The sequence below is a fragment of the Hydra viridissima genome, unplaced genomic scaffold (assembly GCF_058129835.1).
Source record: "Hydra viridissima isolate aposymbiotic clone 2 unplaced genomic scaffold, HvirCarnegie_v1 scaffold_9, whole genome shotgun sequence".
In the NCBI taxonomy this organism is placed as follows: Eukaryota; Metazoa; Cnidaria; class Hydrozoa; order Anthoathecata; family Hydridae; genus Hydra; species Hydra viridissima.
In genome coordinates, this window is record NW_028324308.1 from 17,983,400 (window position 1) to 17,999,697 (window position 16,298).

The 16,298-nt window shown below is 30.8% G+C and overlaps 1 protein-coding gene and 2 long non-coding RNA genes across 4 annotated transcripts; 2 read left to right on the forward strand and 1 right to left on the reverse strand.

Annotated features, from left to right (window-relative positions):
• Positions 1 to 1,241: 1,241 nt before the first annotated feature.
• Positions 1,242 to 15,676, reverse strand: LOC149884388 (uncharacterized). 2 transcript variants are annotated; one of them, XR_016455738.1, is made up of 3 exons: positions 15,560 to 15,676; positions 1,764 to 1,880; positions 1,242 to 1,649 (listed from the first exon to the last, which is right to left on the reverse strand). It is a non-coding gene; the product is annotated as an uncharacterized LOC149884388 (long non-coding RNA). The 2 variants fall into 2 exon arrangements; XR_016455739.1 differs by lacking the exon at positions 15,560 to 15,676 and adding an exon at positions 2,087 to 2,214 and having other exon boundaries at positions 1,321 to 1,649.
• LOC149884389 (uncharacterized) lies at positions 9,588 to 10,712 on the forward strand. Its single transcript, XM_090098391.1, has one exon. The coding sequence runs from the start codon at positions 9,588 to 9,590 to the stop codon at positions 9,942 to 9,944; it is 357 nt and encodes a 118-aa protein (XP_089954517.1). The 3' UTR covers positions 9,945 to 10,712.
• LOC149884390 (uncharacterized) lies at positions 14,639 to 16,254 on the forward strand. Its single transcript, XR_016455740.1, has 2 exons — positions 14,639 to 14,901; positions 15,179 to 16,254. It is a non-coding gene; the product is annotated as an uncharacterized LOC149884390 (long non-coding RNA).
• Positions 16,255 to 16,298: the final 44 nt, after the last annotated feature.

Below are 16,298 nucleotides of genomic sequence, written 5' to 3' on the forward strand. Positions count from 1 at the left end.
AATTTTTAAATACAACTATAATATAATACTATGATATACTATTATACTATGGTATACTATTATTATATACTGTTATGCATTTTTTTTTAAGAAGAGTAAAAAAAGTTAAAAAGAAACAGTGATGTTTCAGATATTTTTTACAGAGTTTAGATAATTTAACTTTTTAGCCAAAAAAAGTTTCTTCGAAAATATATTCTTTAAATTGTCGAGCAGATGCTTCCTTTTTAAACTCGAAAATCTTTGCAGTTTGAGCAATAAAACTTTCTTTGTTTACAAACATTCTTTCAATATAAAAACTCTTGCATATAAGGTTTCAAAAATACATAGTGCAGGATTTTTAATGAGAAATAAGTAAAGGTTTAGTAATAAACTAAATCAAGGAATTTTAGTTATGTGCAAGAAAATCACTTTTGTTCTTTATATGCTTGCTGGTAATTTATTTTATGAAAAAAAACATGTTTCATATACTTGTTTACAACCCTCAACAATTTGCATGGAATCAGTATGCCAGTTATTCACCTCTTTTATAGCTTTTTTACCTTTTCAGGGAATTTTCATAGTTTATTACATTAAGTTATGCTTTTGTTTGTGCAGTAAAAACTATGTTCAACATGCAAACTATATTTGTATTTATCATGTAGGCATACATGAAAAAGGAATTTCTAGGTAAAAGCTTGTAGTGAGACACCTTCAAAAGACGCATGTAAAGCCTGAGAAGGCTAGTGTTCTATTGTGATATATTGTGTAAGTGTAGTGTTACATAGTATTTTTTGTAGTATATTCATTGCATTATCTCTTAAATGTCTGATTGCTATATTATGATTATATATCTGTGTCTGTTTTCAGGGCAATATTAGAAATCTGCAGACGAGTAAAGTAACGTAAAGTGATTTTTACCACGAAATGACTTGCCTACTATAAATTGCATCTGATCGAAACAATGAAAAACATGGCCTAAACTAAAACACTGCAAATATCAAAATAAACTGCTTTTATTCAATGAGTTAAAAATCGATTAGCAAACACAAATTAAACACTAACCTGCCAATTTCTTGTATACTATTTTTTTTTAACAATTTCATTATGACTTTAATGTAATTTGTAATATCGTAATAATAAAATATTTGAGTATTTCTGAATATCTTTTATATTCGTATTTGTTCACAAATTTGCCTTGATCTTTGAATTTATTTGTGTCCGTATATCTAAGCATTTGGTCAAAAGTATCCGCTGTGTTTTGCCAAGAATGTCTCGGCCTGTTGCACTCTTAAAATAAAAATGCTCATTCTTAGGATTCATTATGAATATAGGCAAGTTAATCATTAAGCAATTATTTATTGTAAAATATGGTAACTACACACTCTAGTTCTTATATTTCGTATCGTTTAGGGATTTTTGAAGACAATAACCAAGTGCTCAAAACTAAAACAAATGCATAAAACTTTCTAACATCATCGGAATATTAAAAAAAATATTATTTATATTCAGAAAAAAAAAATTTTTTTAAATATGCAGTCGCATTTATTTTTTTCCAAGACGTCTAATTCCAGGGATACGAATTCTGATTGAAGGGATACTTGGCACACTCACGCTCGGGATTTTAATTTCTGGAATAGTGAACAAATCTTTCACGCGACGTTCTCCTAAATCTAAATGGAATTCAAGGACTTAAGCAACAGAAGGTTTTACTTTCTATTTTTTATGTATATAATACTAGATTACTAAGTTTATAAAGATAAAAGTTTTATTTATATAAAAATCACCGGAGATATCATCATCTTCCTCCGCTTCGTCATCATCATCTGTAAGAATTTTTTTTAAAATTTCAGCTTCAATGTCTTTCACAAGTTCATTCTTTAGTCGTTGTTTATTTACAATACCTACAAAAAAATTTCTTTACTTGTGTATGAAAAGGAAATTGAAAAGCTAAAGAAAAAAATAAGCGTGTTGGGAATACCAAATCTAATGGCAATACAAAAAGTATAACGGTGACAAGAAAAATGGCGTTTTCGTGTTTCAAAGTCTTTTATCCAAACTTTCAGCTCTTTTAACCAAACACGGTAAGTAAAACGTCGTTCTGACTTACTGTTTGCGCTCACAAAAGCAACGACAGCAAACACAATTAGTAGAACCTTCATCTTGAAACTTCTTGAGCTTATTAACACTCAGTTGCTACCTTACAACTTATAGCAATCTCTTTAATCCGCGCGGTCTGTCGGATCCGTTTTCATTAAAATGCAGACTTTTTTCATATTCTTTTGCTCCTTTAAAAATTGAAAAATATGTAACATTTTTCCTCTAAAAATTTTAACTTCACGAAAAACTAATCTTATTTGCAGTTTAAAGCTAATAGATAACTCATTCTAACTTTATATTAAAACGCTTATTGGGTCTGTGTTTCTGTGCCGAATTAGGAGTTACTTTTTTACTGAACTTTGCCATATTTAGATTGTGAGTACTGCGAGATATTAGGCATAGGCAACTCGAACAACAAACATTTTTTCAAGTAAAGCTTGAACTTTTTTCAAGTAAAATCCAGCTTGGCTACTCTCAGTTTGGACTTGATTATACCAGTTCTTAAAACCACCCAAAAACTTTAATGATGCTTGAGAATATTTAATGACTTTATTTTTTTAAAGCAAAAAGTAATTTTACTTTTCCAGAGCTTTTGTAACTATTTGTTGTCAATGGAACAGTTTTGATGAATACTTTCAGTCAATGATTAAAACTTGCAGCAAAAAAGAAACAAAACGCAGGTTTTCCATCAATCAACTTTTTGGCTCAAGTAAAGAATTTCAAATCAAAAACAAGAATTTTTCGTAAAGGTCAATGGAATTTTAGGATTTAATTGAAACAGTTACATTTAAAATATTTGTTACTAGCTTAAAATAAACAACGCTGCCAACACTGTTGTAAGGTTATGGCTTTTCATTTATTTTTTTTTTATTTTAATCGATTAAATTTGTTAAAGACAGTCAGGCTCGTCATATTTAGTTTCAATTCAACCCGTGATATATTTTTGTTGACAAAGAATTTTAAAAATTTTACAATAGATATGAGTAACACGCGCTTATCTGGCTTTCCTTACGATTTATTCTAAGCCATTAATCCATGGTAGTCTGTGCAATCAGTCATTGGGTTAATGCTATGCAACTTTAATAGCGTTTTTGCCTTAATCTAATGCTTTTTCGCTTGGGGAAAATGTTATCTCTTTTGGTAAAATAAAAAGAAAAGTGTTGTAACTTTGCGACAATGAAATCTGCAAGATTTGCGAGTCTCTTTGTACTTTAGCTTATTATCTTATTGGGATTAACCCAAGTAGCTGCAAGCAACATTCCGGGGGCGGGTTTAGGGTTAGGCTTGTTAGGTGCGTCGGCTAACATCTTTTTTGGTAAACACTTTTTAATTAAAAAACTTTCTTATTTTAAAAAAATACATTCTTCAATTTTATTTTGTGATTTTTTGAGTGTAAATTAGTGATATCTAAGGAATTTTTATAAGTATAAAGTCCCCGTCTTGTTCCTTTTTTACCGGCTTCCGAATTTAAAAGATATTTGTAAAGTGGATTCTAATTTTGTTATCGGTAGCGTAATTTAGGACCATATTTGGCGCGCATAACCTGGCCCGTTGATTGGGCTGACGAGGTTTCGAAATCGTATAAATTCTTATTAAATTGTTTCCTTTTTATCCTCCGGTAACGTAACTTCAGGTCAAGTTAGGCAAAACATTTTTGCGCCTAACTTTGCCCGTTTATTCGGCAAACGAGAGTCCAATATTATTAAGTTCATTTAACTAGAGGTAATTTTCATCGTTCGGTAGTGTAACTTTAGGCCAAGTTAGGCTCCCTTCCCCACCCCTCTCTATACCTAGAAGCGTTAACATTTCTTGGCTAACTTCTTTGAAAAGCTAAACCCGCGCCTGCATTTAGTTGTGTGAAGAAGAATTTAGCCTTCATGGAAATGTCAGTTGTTGATGATAATAGCAAATACATTCAGTGGAAAAAGTTATTGAATGTTAAATCATGCATCTTCTAAAGCTTGTTACAGTTATTTTTTCCGATAACAACGAATAATTGCATATAAATACAAACTTCTACATTAGCCTCTGAAACAAATTGAATTGAAATTATTTTACTTACTTAGACACAGAAAAGGCTCCAGGCTTAGCGGAGAAATGCTTTTTGATTTATCCGTTAAACCTCCTTTTTCAAACAAAACAATCTAATTATGAGTGTAAACTTATCACGACAAAAATTTTGATAAATACCGGAATATTGGATTCATCGTAAAGTTTGTAGTTAACTAGTAATTTAGATTGTATTTGCACACATTGGTCAAGACCGAGCCAAAGATATATATATTTACAAGATGTCTAACTTCACAAAAAATCTTTAAGAATAAGTGAAGCAAGTTTATAAAGGTTTTAGGGCCGGTAGCCTTTTTATTTAAACTGACATTAACTCGTTTTTTGCTTTGCTTTGATTTACCATTGTATCAAATCGGGCTGGCAAAACAAACCAGGGCTGGCAAAAAATTTTCTTTACTGCAGAAGCGCGAGTTAGATATCTAGTTAATGAATATCATTGGACAGAGCAGTGAGTTTCTCAGGGAGGATAAAGTATAAGCCCTATAGTTAAGGAGTAGTAAATTCATGTTCGGACAGGTGTCTAGAGTTGTTTAGAGACTCACGTAGATGAAGAATCGGAAGATGCACAGAGAGAAAAAAAATTTTAATTCTCTAACGACGCATATGCATCAGCTCGTTATACAGCTCATCCTCACATAATATTACCTAATATATCTAATTTCTAATCTAATTTAATAATGCCTAACTTCTATAAACAAGAGATTATAATGCCTGTCCGGAATAATGATGGGTCATGGAGCTTTTGAAATATCCAGAACCACGTAAACGTCTTTTGAAACAATTCTATTCCTTCAAAGCAAATTTATCTTTGACTGATACGGATTGGCTGCGAATAGCGCAACTACGAAAAGAAATTGTTGAGAAATGTGAGATCGTAGAGTGTGTTCTTGTGAGGGTTATAACCAAGCACAATCTGCATAGTTTAACTCTGTGTAAATTTTTGCTTTTCAAATTATAATTATTTTTCGACATTTTACGTTTGCCTTCGTAAGAAACTCCTGCCATTTTTAAATTATCACGTTCTAAATGCCTACTCATCTAATGCTTGTCGCTTGTTGGTAAAATCTGAGAACTTTATTTAAATTGTAAACAGTGTAATAAAACTAATATTTTTGGTGACTTCTAAGTAGGAAGCATATTTTTAATTGTCTTGTATTCAAGATACTTGTGTCACCATATGCTTTTTTTTAGCATGGCTCTTTCTATATCCAGCTGAAGCTGATCATTGGTTACTCAATTGAATCTCTTATAAATCCAATCCTTGACAGTTATAAGAGGGCAGCAGTTACAAGGCATTTTATAAAGCTTTTATTTTTAGAATCAGTGCAATTTAATATGAGTCAAATGTTTAAAATTTTATACTACTTTGAAAATTTGGTAATAAGCAAAACTTTTATTTATGTTTTCTGAAACATTTAATTTTCACTAGGAGTTTATTTTAAAAAAAAACAGTATATAAGTTTAAGCTAAATATTCATGTAATTACGTTAATTGTTTAAACATGTACTTTTAACTTTGCTTTGTATGAGAACTGAAATTGCGCCCGTTTCAGCCACTTACCAACTGGCCTTAATTATAAGACAGTTTTACACGGCGAGAAAGTATTCAAAACATTTAGAAAGTATAAAAAAGTTTTGGTGTTTGATGTTTGTTTGTTTCGCAATCAGTTTTGTTTGGGTTGAGAAACTTATAAAGAAAAGTGAGTTAAAAAATAATTTAGTCATGAAAAAGTTTATTTACAAAAACTGTCAGCATGGAATGAGTTGAAAACTATTTCGAACAAATTACAACCTTTAAAACAATTTTTTCGATCTTCAGCACATATATGATTTTGACTTAACAGATGTATTACAGTTATCAAGCGTTTGATGATAACTTTTAGAAATATTGCAAGGTTTTTTTGAAAAAAAAAAAAACAAGGCTTTATTGCAAACAGGTATATTTGGTTCCCCACTATTTCGGCAATAAAAAAATAAACATCTATGGGATATTATTTGTAGCTTTTTGGAGTCAGGATCAGATTTTCAAGATTCTAGAGAATTATCATCAGAAAATAAAAATCTTATCCCTTATGACGATGAGTCATTAGAGAAGCAGAATAAACCTAAGACTTATTACTGTCGTTGATGGCAAAATAATATAGATTTTATCCATGCTCAGTATTATTTTAAACTACCAAGACAAACAATACCTGAAATGCAAACTTTATCTATTACCACAAGATGGAAAAAGTATAAACCAAATCTATTATACCAGTCAAGATATGCCAGTTATTGAGATCAGAATGTAATGTAAAATGGCTTGGAAGAAACTAGAGGGATTTGTAGTTCTAGATCAAACTAGTAAAGTAACAAATGGAAAGTGTAGATATGGATTTAATGCCTTATTTTTTTTTACAATCTTATTTTGTTGAGTAATAAAATGTTTGGCATATGAATAAAAATGGAGAACTATAAAATCTTAACAAACATAGATGAGATTAGTTGTACTAATGCTAAATTGGTTAATAATGCAGCATATAAAAAGAGAATTCAAACAGTATTGTCTGATAATAAGACACAGAACTTGAACTAAAATTAATTCTATCTACAGCTATACAAAAATAAAAAGTAAAAATGTGCATTAGATAACTAGGAAACCTACGACTCATTTTCTGACATTGAGCCTAGAAAAAACTGCTTTAAGTATTCATCGCATGCTGAAGTATCATGAAATGTCATTTTCATTCCAGAAAGTAGTTATGAGTTGGCATCTATTAACAATGGTATACAAAAGATAAATGGTCATTATAAAAGTACTAACGATCTATGATATCTAACCATATCACCAAATCAAAGTACTTTATAATCTATGCTAATATTGGAAAATAATTATCAACTATGTTTGACGGACACAAAGTCCATTTCATCAGTTTTTAGTTTTAACAAAATCAAATCCAAATAATCCTGTTCAGAATCTTAAATACCTGTTAATATTCTTAAATAAATAGTATTCAGGTTTATGTGGATAATATTTCAGGATCTTATGTAGATGGTTCAATATTTAATGTTTTTTAATTCTTTCTTCGCAAACGTATCTCCTTGATGTAAAGTTATTGAACCTCCATCAAACCAAGTCTTCCTTCCAGTCTCTCAATATATAATCAATGAAATAGATATTGGATTGACTGATCAATGCGGAAACTTGTTAAATTAACAAGGTCAAATTCAACAGCTAATTAGTTACAAGCATAAACGTAGACTAACAATATGTTGCAAACTTTTATGTAAACAGATAATCAAGAGTCTATTTATCTGCAAACAATGATAATGAAAAAAGAAAAGGTAATGTTGATATTTGTCCGATTGTAACAACAGGGAGAATATTAAGAGTGTGAAACATGATGAAAACAGCGCTGATTAAGTTATTCAAATAAATGTAAATGATGAAACATTACAAGTAAATGTTAAAAGTTGTACTATTTTCGATATCACCTTAATGAAGGTGAAGTTATAAATTTCAGACTTATTGTTACACCAGGAGTCGTAAATTTATATTTGAAAATAGGTTTGTGAGAATAATTTAAATTTATAATTTATAGTTAGTATGAGCTTCCACTGCGTCATTTGTTTGAGGATCTGGATGGACCAACATCTGATTCTATATGCTAAGGCGACATTCACTGTGAGTGTTTGTGACCCTATGTCGTTTATCATTATCTATCCTTCATGGGAGCAGGCATATGTGCAGCGCAATAGTCAAATCTCGGTACCTGCCAGGTGCAAAACGTAGGGTTATAGATAAAAATATTCATTCAAATGCACCAAAAGCGATGCAGCTCAAGTGATGCCACCACAAGCGATGCAGCTCACTAATGAGCAACTGGAAGAGGCAAAAGATCTTTACATTCAACTAAATGATCTTTTAGAAAAGTTATCGTGCCACACACAAGCTCTAGAACGTGTGCGAAATTTGAAATTTTGAATCGAATTCGAACTTAATACATTTTTGAATTCGAACGGTTTTTTGTCATTTAAAACTTTTCCAATTTCGAACCTTGGTTATCAAAGTTCGAAATTCTTTTAAAGTATAAGTGTAATCTCTTTTATTCTTGCAGAATGGAGGATAATTTTGAATGATGAACAAACGATGACTCTATTGTTTGTCCATTTAAAAAGCAATCATCCCAAAGAGTCAAAAAAATGTGAAGAAAATCAAGCAAATGCCAAGAAACGAAAAATAGAACAAAAGTCTGCCAAGCAATCTACGGTGACGATAACAGATCTTTGGGCCAAGAAAGCTACCTGGCCCTCAAGTGATTCTAAAGCAGTTGAAATAACGCAAGCTGTGGAATGCATGTTGGCATTGGACTATTTACCATACGATTTTGTAGGGAGCAGAGGCTTTCGTGAACTGATGAAAATTGCTGCTCCGCAGTACAACATTCCCAGCAAAACAACATTTTCACGCAGCACTTTGCCGACAATGTATAAAACTCTGAAGCGTCAAACAGCACATTCAAACTTCAAGTGCCATAAATGAAGATGATGTTCTAATTTATAATATTTTATCAATTGAGCATTCCAGTAAAATCCTTACTAATAAATTAATCGATATAAGTAATGAAGTCTATTTTAATAAAGAAACTGATTCTTGTGAAGCTTACAAAATTGCAGATGTCTTTAACGCAAATCAAGTTCCACATAATAGTTTTATGTTGAGTGAAAAAGTTAATAATCAGCCATTCGAATCAAATGACTATGTGTATCTCCAAATGAGTGACAGTGATAGGGTGGAATGGAATTCTGAATCAGATAATTTTCCAGATACTGATACAGTGATGGTAAGGAAGGACTGGTTGTTGATCTTGCATGTTGGCCTGTTGATGAAAATATTTCTCACAAGTCAATAAAATCTCTGTTACGTATACTTCAACCACATCATTCTTTTTTGCCACTTGATCCCAGGACTTTATTGACAACACCAAGATATGTGAGTTGTGAAAAGTTGAGTAGTGGTGGTTTATATCATCATTTTGGAATTGCCTCATGCTTGCAAAAATTGTTTGAAAGTGAAAAAATATTTTTAAATTCATCAGATTGTTCTGAATTTTTAATGCAATGCAATATCGATGGTTTGCCTTTATTTAACAGCACTGGTTTACAGCTGTGGCCAATTCTTGGTTTATTAAAACAGCCAAGTGAAACAAGCAAACCTTTTCTAATTGGAATATATGCTGGTTACAACAAACCTTCTAATGTTATTGAATTTTTGAACTCATTTTTGATTGAAACCTCTCAATTGGAAAAAAATGGAATAAAACTGAAAGACAAACTTCATCAGTTTCGTATTCATAGTTTTGTCTGTGATGCTCCTGCTCGATCTTTTTAAAAAATACAAAACTGTACAGTGGATATTATAGCTGTGATCGTTGCATTCAATCTGGAAAACATATAGGAAATATGACCTTTCCAGAAGTGAATAGTCCTCTTCGAACTAATGAAGCATTTAATGATATGTTGTATGAAGATCATTATAAAAACAATGTAAAATCGCCACTTACACAATTGTCTATTGGCATGGTAACTGACTTTGTGTTAGACTACATGCATCTTGTCTGTGTAGGCGTTATGAGAAAGTTATTACAGTTTTGGGTTAAGGGTCCTTTAAAAACTAGATTAACTGCACAACAAGTTATGAAAATATGTGAACATCAGAAGTTGTTGTGTCCTTCAATACCAAATGAATTTGCAAGCAAACCACGTTCCCTTACTGAACTAGATCATTGGAAGGCAACTGAGTTTCGTTTATTATTGTAGTATACCGGTCCAGTAGTTCTTCCAAACAATATGCATCCTATTCTGTACAAGCATTTTTTGCTTCTTCATGTAGCCATTTCATGTCTTGTTAGCAGCAAGCTATGTCAAAAGTTATGCGACTATGCTCAAAAGTTATTGACAATATTTGTACAGCATTCATAGAATTTATATGGACCTGAGTTTCTTATTTATAATGTTCACTGCCTAATTCATTTACCAGATGATGTTCGTCGATTTGGTGCATTAGATGGAATAAGTGCTTTTCCTTTTGAAAACTACTTACGAAGTGTTAAAAAACTTATTCGAAAACCATCATTACCACTTCAACAAGTTATTAGAAGAGTTTCAGAAAAAAAGTTTATCTTAAATTAATATTAAAAGAGATTTCGATATATTTATAGTCGTAAAATTTTTTCAAAATGCAAACTCATTTTATGAATATCCTTTAGACTCAAAAAAGTAAAATCCATTTAAAGTGTCTCAAATTGAAGATAAACTTTCTATATATAACATAAATGATTTAGTTTCAAAAAGCGTGTATTTATCTATAAATAACAGTGAACACCTCATTACTTCTTTTTTATAAAACTTTTATTGCCTGAAATTATTTGTTTTTGATGATTTACCTGAATTGGATTGAGCATAATTTTTTTTTTTTATAAAACTATTTGATGTACACTTATTTGTTAATTGAGTAGTTATATGAATAAATCATTGTGCTGTCATACTAATGTAAAATAAATTGAAATGAACCAACATCACTCCATTATTATCGTTAAACTTTTGAGCATCTTTTGAGTAATGTATTGTGGCTAAATCAGGCTAAAACAATACTGAAGTACTTCTATGAGCTTTAATTAGTCGTTTTATACGAGAAAGACAACATTTCACGTATTCCGAAGATTTCATTGTGCCCAAACAAACATGAATTGTCGATTTTTTGCCGTAAGAGCAAAGTGCCTGCCAAATCATCAGTTTTTTCGAAAATTTATCAGTCATTACATACTTGTATTTATCACTCACATTTCCTCTTATTTTAGAAGCATAGTAGCACTGCCCAGGAATTTGTTTAAAATCCATTTTAACATAAGTTTCGTCATCCATCAAAATGCATCCTTTATGTTTTGTTAACAAGTTGTCATACAACTTTCCAGCTCGAATCTTTGCGGTTGAATTTTGTTTATTGTGTCGATTTGGCATTTTAACTATAAAACTTTGTTATCCAAGTCTCTGTCGTCATTTGTGTACAAAATAAATTGGAAACCTTCAGCTTTTTTGCTCGATATCTATTAGACCAATCAGGATGTTCTTCCAATGAAGTCTCCAACCGTTCAAGAGCTCTGGGATTTGAGGTGCGTTTTTTTCGACCACTTCCTTGTTTTCTCTGAATTATTTTCTGTTCTGTAAACCGTTTAAGAACAGTATCTACAGTTCTTCTTGATATTTTTAATGATTTCGCCAACTTTCTATTCGATAAAGTTGGATTTTTTAAGTGTTTGTCCACAATCAAAAATCTTTGTTTCGTTTGCTCGGTTGACATTTTGAAACTAAATAATATTTTTAATTATTTTTTTCTGCCAAAATGTTCTATTATACAAACACTACCACACACAAAAAAATAATTTCAAAAAACGACCGTTTACTAGCTTTACCACACCGCAAAAGGTGGGCAGATTTTTCCGATAACATGCCTTATTCAACTACAAAGGATGATATATATTCAGAGGAGCTTTAAGAAACAATGGTCCAACCAAAAATACATCCGAAAGTAACATCCAAAAAGACGTTTTTCACTATTTTGCAGGAGCTACTAATTGTAATGGTGGCAGAAAACAAAGAGCCACAAGAAAGTCTGCTAAGACAAATAGCTTTAAACATTGTATTAGCCTTAACAGCTCAGTTACTATGTTAAAGCTCAAATAAGATAACTCTATGTTAGACCTGTTAATCCCGAAGGTTTTCTTTCAGTAACAGTAGTACCATGCGCACTACAACCGAATGCATCGGACAGCGGTGTTTATGCAGCTGCTTTTGCATTTCAGTTGACAATTTATGGAAAAGATGGTATGACGTAAACATTTAAAAACAAAATGATGCGCTCTCATCTCATTTGCTGTTTGGAAACATCAATCATCACACCTTTTCCAAAAACCGTCTCGCGTAAACATGAACGAAAGAAGGCGATGGAAATTATCAACATTTAGAACATGTTATCAAATATTTTTAAGCTGTATTTTAACTGGTAAATTACGTTTTTATTTTATTTTGATCGATTTTTTTTAAAAATAAAATACTTGGGGCCAAGTGAAAGTTTTGCATAAGATCCGCCATGCATATTAATGTTCCTTGGTATCGGTCATAATAAACGTTCAGGCATGTTATTTAATAAATAAAATAGCGTAAAAATAGTTACTAATGCTTTATCAAAAAAACCAAAGGTTTAGTAAAAATTTTATCGGGGGAATACTAATTATGGGTTGGGAAAAAAAAATGTATCCCCCCGGAATGTTTATACTAGAATATACTTTCCGGTGGGAAAGTTTATCCCGGTACATGCTTTCGGCGGGACAAAAATATGGGGAGAACATTTGTCACGCGACACCGGCCGTAAGATGAATCTAAATCAAGCTTTGACAACTAAATTTAAACTTCAATTATGTGAAAGACACTTGGAACCAAGTTTGTATCACCAAGTTGCTGTAGCACATCAACATTTTAAAGAAGCTTTCTGCAGGATCGACAATGCTGAGACAAAACTTGAGAAAACTTTTGCCACCATCAATTGCTAGCCTAACAAAGGGGGTGGGGGTGGGGAGTGAAACTTCTTTCCCCTCTCGTTTCCTGCACAAGGTAGTTCTGCACGATTCGCAGAGTCCTTACGGTACCCGAGAATCAATTATTTAGATCTTGGCCTTGTACAGTTGGCATATTCAATCTACTTGGAAAACAGTAAGCTGTCTTAAACATTTTTTCTGACAGAACAAGCACACGAACACTCAATTTTTACCTAAAATCTTTGCTTGATTTGGCATTTTGTTATTTCACTAAATCTAACTTTACTAAATCAAATTCTGCTTTTCACAAAACTTAACCTAAGTTTATATTGGGTAACAATCCACTAAACAGACTTTCAATTATTTATATACTTATAGTTATTTAAATTAGCGAAAGTTGTTAACAATTATTAATGACACTTGTTAATAAGTACAACATTTAACATACTTATAACTATTTATATTAATAATACTTGATGACACACTTAATGACAATTAAGAAGAGATTTATTATTTGATGAGACAGTATGTCTTGTTTATATTCGTTTAGAATTTACTACTTTAGACATGAGGTATATGGTATTAAATTGAAATTCTAATATTGTAATTTTCATTTCTTTTGGTGTGCTTATTTATTCTTGTTTTGATTTGTTGTTATTTTGGTATGCTTATTTATTCTTGTTTTGATTTATTGCTCTTGAAGAGCCTTTTAGTTATCAGATAAGATTATCTTTTGCTACATATTTTTATTAAAGATATTATTTAGTTGTTACATTGAACCTTATCTTTAGAAAATGGTATCAGAAATAAATGAAACAAAAAAATTTCTATTATCAATTTATAAATAAAGAATTAGCAGCAACAATATTTTTTAAAGCTAATTAGTAAAATTTTGTTTTCATTTCATACTATTTATATCATTTAGGTTCCATATTTTGTTTATTGTATTTTATGTTATATTTACCTTTAGGAATTGACAACACGTTGCTGGAATTGAAGCGTGAAACATGTACTAAGAACAGCAGCGTTAATACCTAAAATCTAGCAATTGGTTTAGTTTAAACATCTATTGTGTATAAGAGTGTGTGTGTGTGTGTTTTATACAGAAGTTTATAACCTCAAATATAATGACTATTAAAAATATATTTAAAAACTATTTTGATTGTAGTTAAAAATTTGTGTACTGAATAACATTATTATAAGTATTTGATTAGTTTTCAATGTCCAGTCAAAGAGTTTTTGAAGCTTGCTAACAAATTGAGCACTATATTTCTCCCAACCATATTAGTTTGTATAATTAGTACTGGTTGTATCAGATGGGTGGTAATTATTACCTTTATAATGATAAGAACCAATGTGTATTAAGAATATCATAATGAAATAATCCATATATCAAAAAATGTAAGGATTGTTTTATCAAATTACAATACTATGTGGCTTAATTCATCTTTAATTATAATGGAGTGATTTTAACTGATTATTCCCGACAATAACGTTATTTTAACTGAATAAAAACAGCGGATAATTTGATGCACTAACGTAATAACTCCTTTATTTAAAACATAGTCACAAATATATTTACAAGAATATTCTTTATTTAAAACATAGTCACAAATATATTCTTGTGACTATGTTTAAAAGGATTGTTTTATCGGAAAAATATCAACGGACTTCAATCCGTTAAAACTTTAATCAGTTAACTTAGCGTCGGATTGATCTGTCACTCAATTCATTGTATACAACGGATTTTTTTCAGAGTTTATTTATGATCTTAAACAACTAAACAGTTTAGGGACTGATTTAAGTAATAGAAGCAAAGAATCTGAGATTGTTCGTAACAGCAGTACGTCTTTCAAAGCACTCCATACCATATTTTTTCTAAATATTTAGATAATTTACAAATTTAATTTTCTGTTTTCGATAATTTCTGTTGTCATCGGAATTTTTTTACGCCGTACAATTTCAGTTGCGCTGCTGCGACAGTATCAATTGAGCTCTTCAAATATTTGTTAAAAAGTTGACGCAAATTTTAAAAATATGCATTTATTATTTCGGTTTAAAGCATCATCAAAATTAATAAAACCTGAATCAGCTTGTTAAATTACGTAAGAATATGAAATTTATTTTAATGAAAGAAAATCAAATCCGCTGGCATCATCACTGATGCACTTGAACACAGACTGGTGAGTAATTTATTTAACGATTGTTTTCAATGAAAAGAAAACATTTTATCGGCCAAAAAAAGAAAAAAGAAAATATAGAATTTTAAACCTTGTAAATTAGAACAAAATTAGAAATAATCTAAATACAACTTTATAGATTGCGGAAAATTTATATTTTACAATAAAAAACTTAAGAAACTGTTTACATATTAGTCAGTCTTTAAAAAATGGTTCAAATTTTGATAGATTAATTTCAAAAATTAATGTGTTTATTAAAAATTATGTTCATTTATTTCAGAAGATTATACATTTTTACAGATCAGTAAAGCCTGCGTTTTAGAGGAAGGATGTGGCATTCCATGTTGTTTATTTACTAAATTAAAATGAATTTTTTTCATTTTCAATGACTACATTTTACCATGGAACACCTGCATTGATAATGGAACGATCACTGTATATTAGATGTACAATATCATCTAAGAAAGAATCAAGAGAAACTAAAACATAAATAGAAGCTCACGAGTTAAAACGTAAATTCTAGTCACACCAGTTTATCAAGTTTGGCGTACTGAGTCAGTTAAAAAGCAGATAGCATTAAGTGAAACGCATGATAAAATGCACTAAGCGCTGAAGAGCTTTTGTAGAGAAGGATGAACAGAAAACTGACGTAATAACTTACAATGAAGTGACTTCACGTTGTATAACTGCTGCCCATTGATAAACAAGAATGTCATTAATGTATATTGTCGAGTCTATTTATTATTAAGATATTTTTTTAGGACTGAACACAATGTAAATTAATCAAACTTTTTACCAGCTCGAAACCGAAACCGAAGGCCCTAATATCAAACGTTTGCTTCAATTTCAGTTTAATCCCGATAAGTCGAGCCTTTAGGCGACCAAGGAATTCGACTAGGCGAAGTTTTTTCAACAATTGAATTTTCAAGGGACTAAAGAAAACAGTTTAAGATATAAAAGTTCTAGATAACTCTGTGTCTTAACGGGATTTAAAGGTGTGTTTCTACTCATCTGATTAAGCTTCGAGAAAGGGAAATGGACGGGAAAATTAATCACGTGAGAATGCGCGATTTGTAATTTTCAAAATTAAATTACAAACTGCGCATGCTCACGTGATTAATTTTTCCATCCCTTTCCCTTTCCCGTAGCTACATTGGATGAGTGGAAACTCACCTTTAGTGAATAATTGAAGCGACAGTAATCCTTCAGTTTAGCGACAAAAAATAACTTTTTTTTAACTGGAATAAACTCTACGGAGGTGAAAATGAAAACAATTAATCTGAAAGTTACGTTACAAAACGTAAAAGCAAACCAAAAACCAAAAGAAAAGCGTGATTCGAAAGAGAAAAAAAGAAATTATCATTTTTTTATTTTTTCCTTTTTACGATATATACTTCATG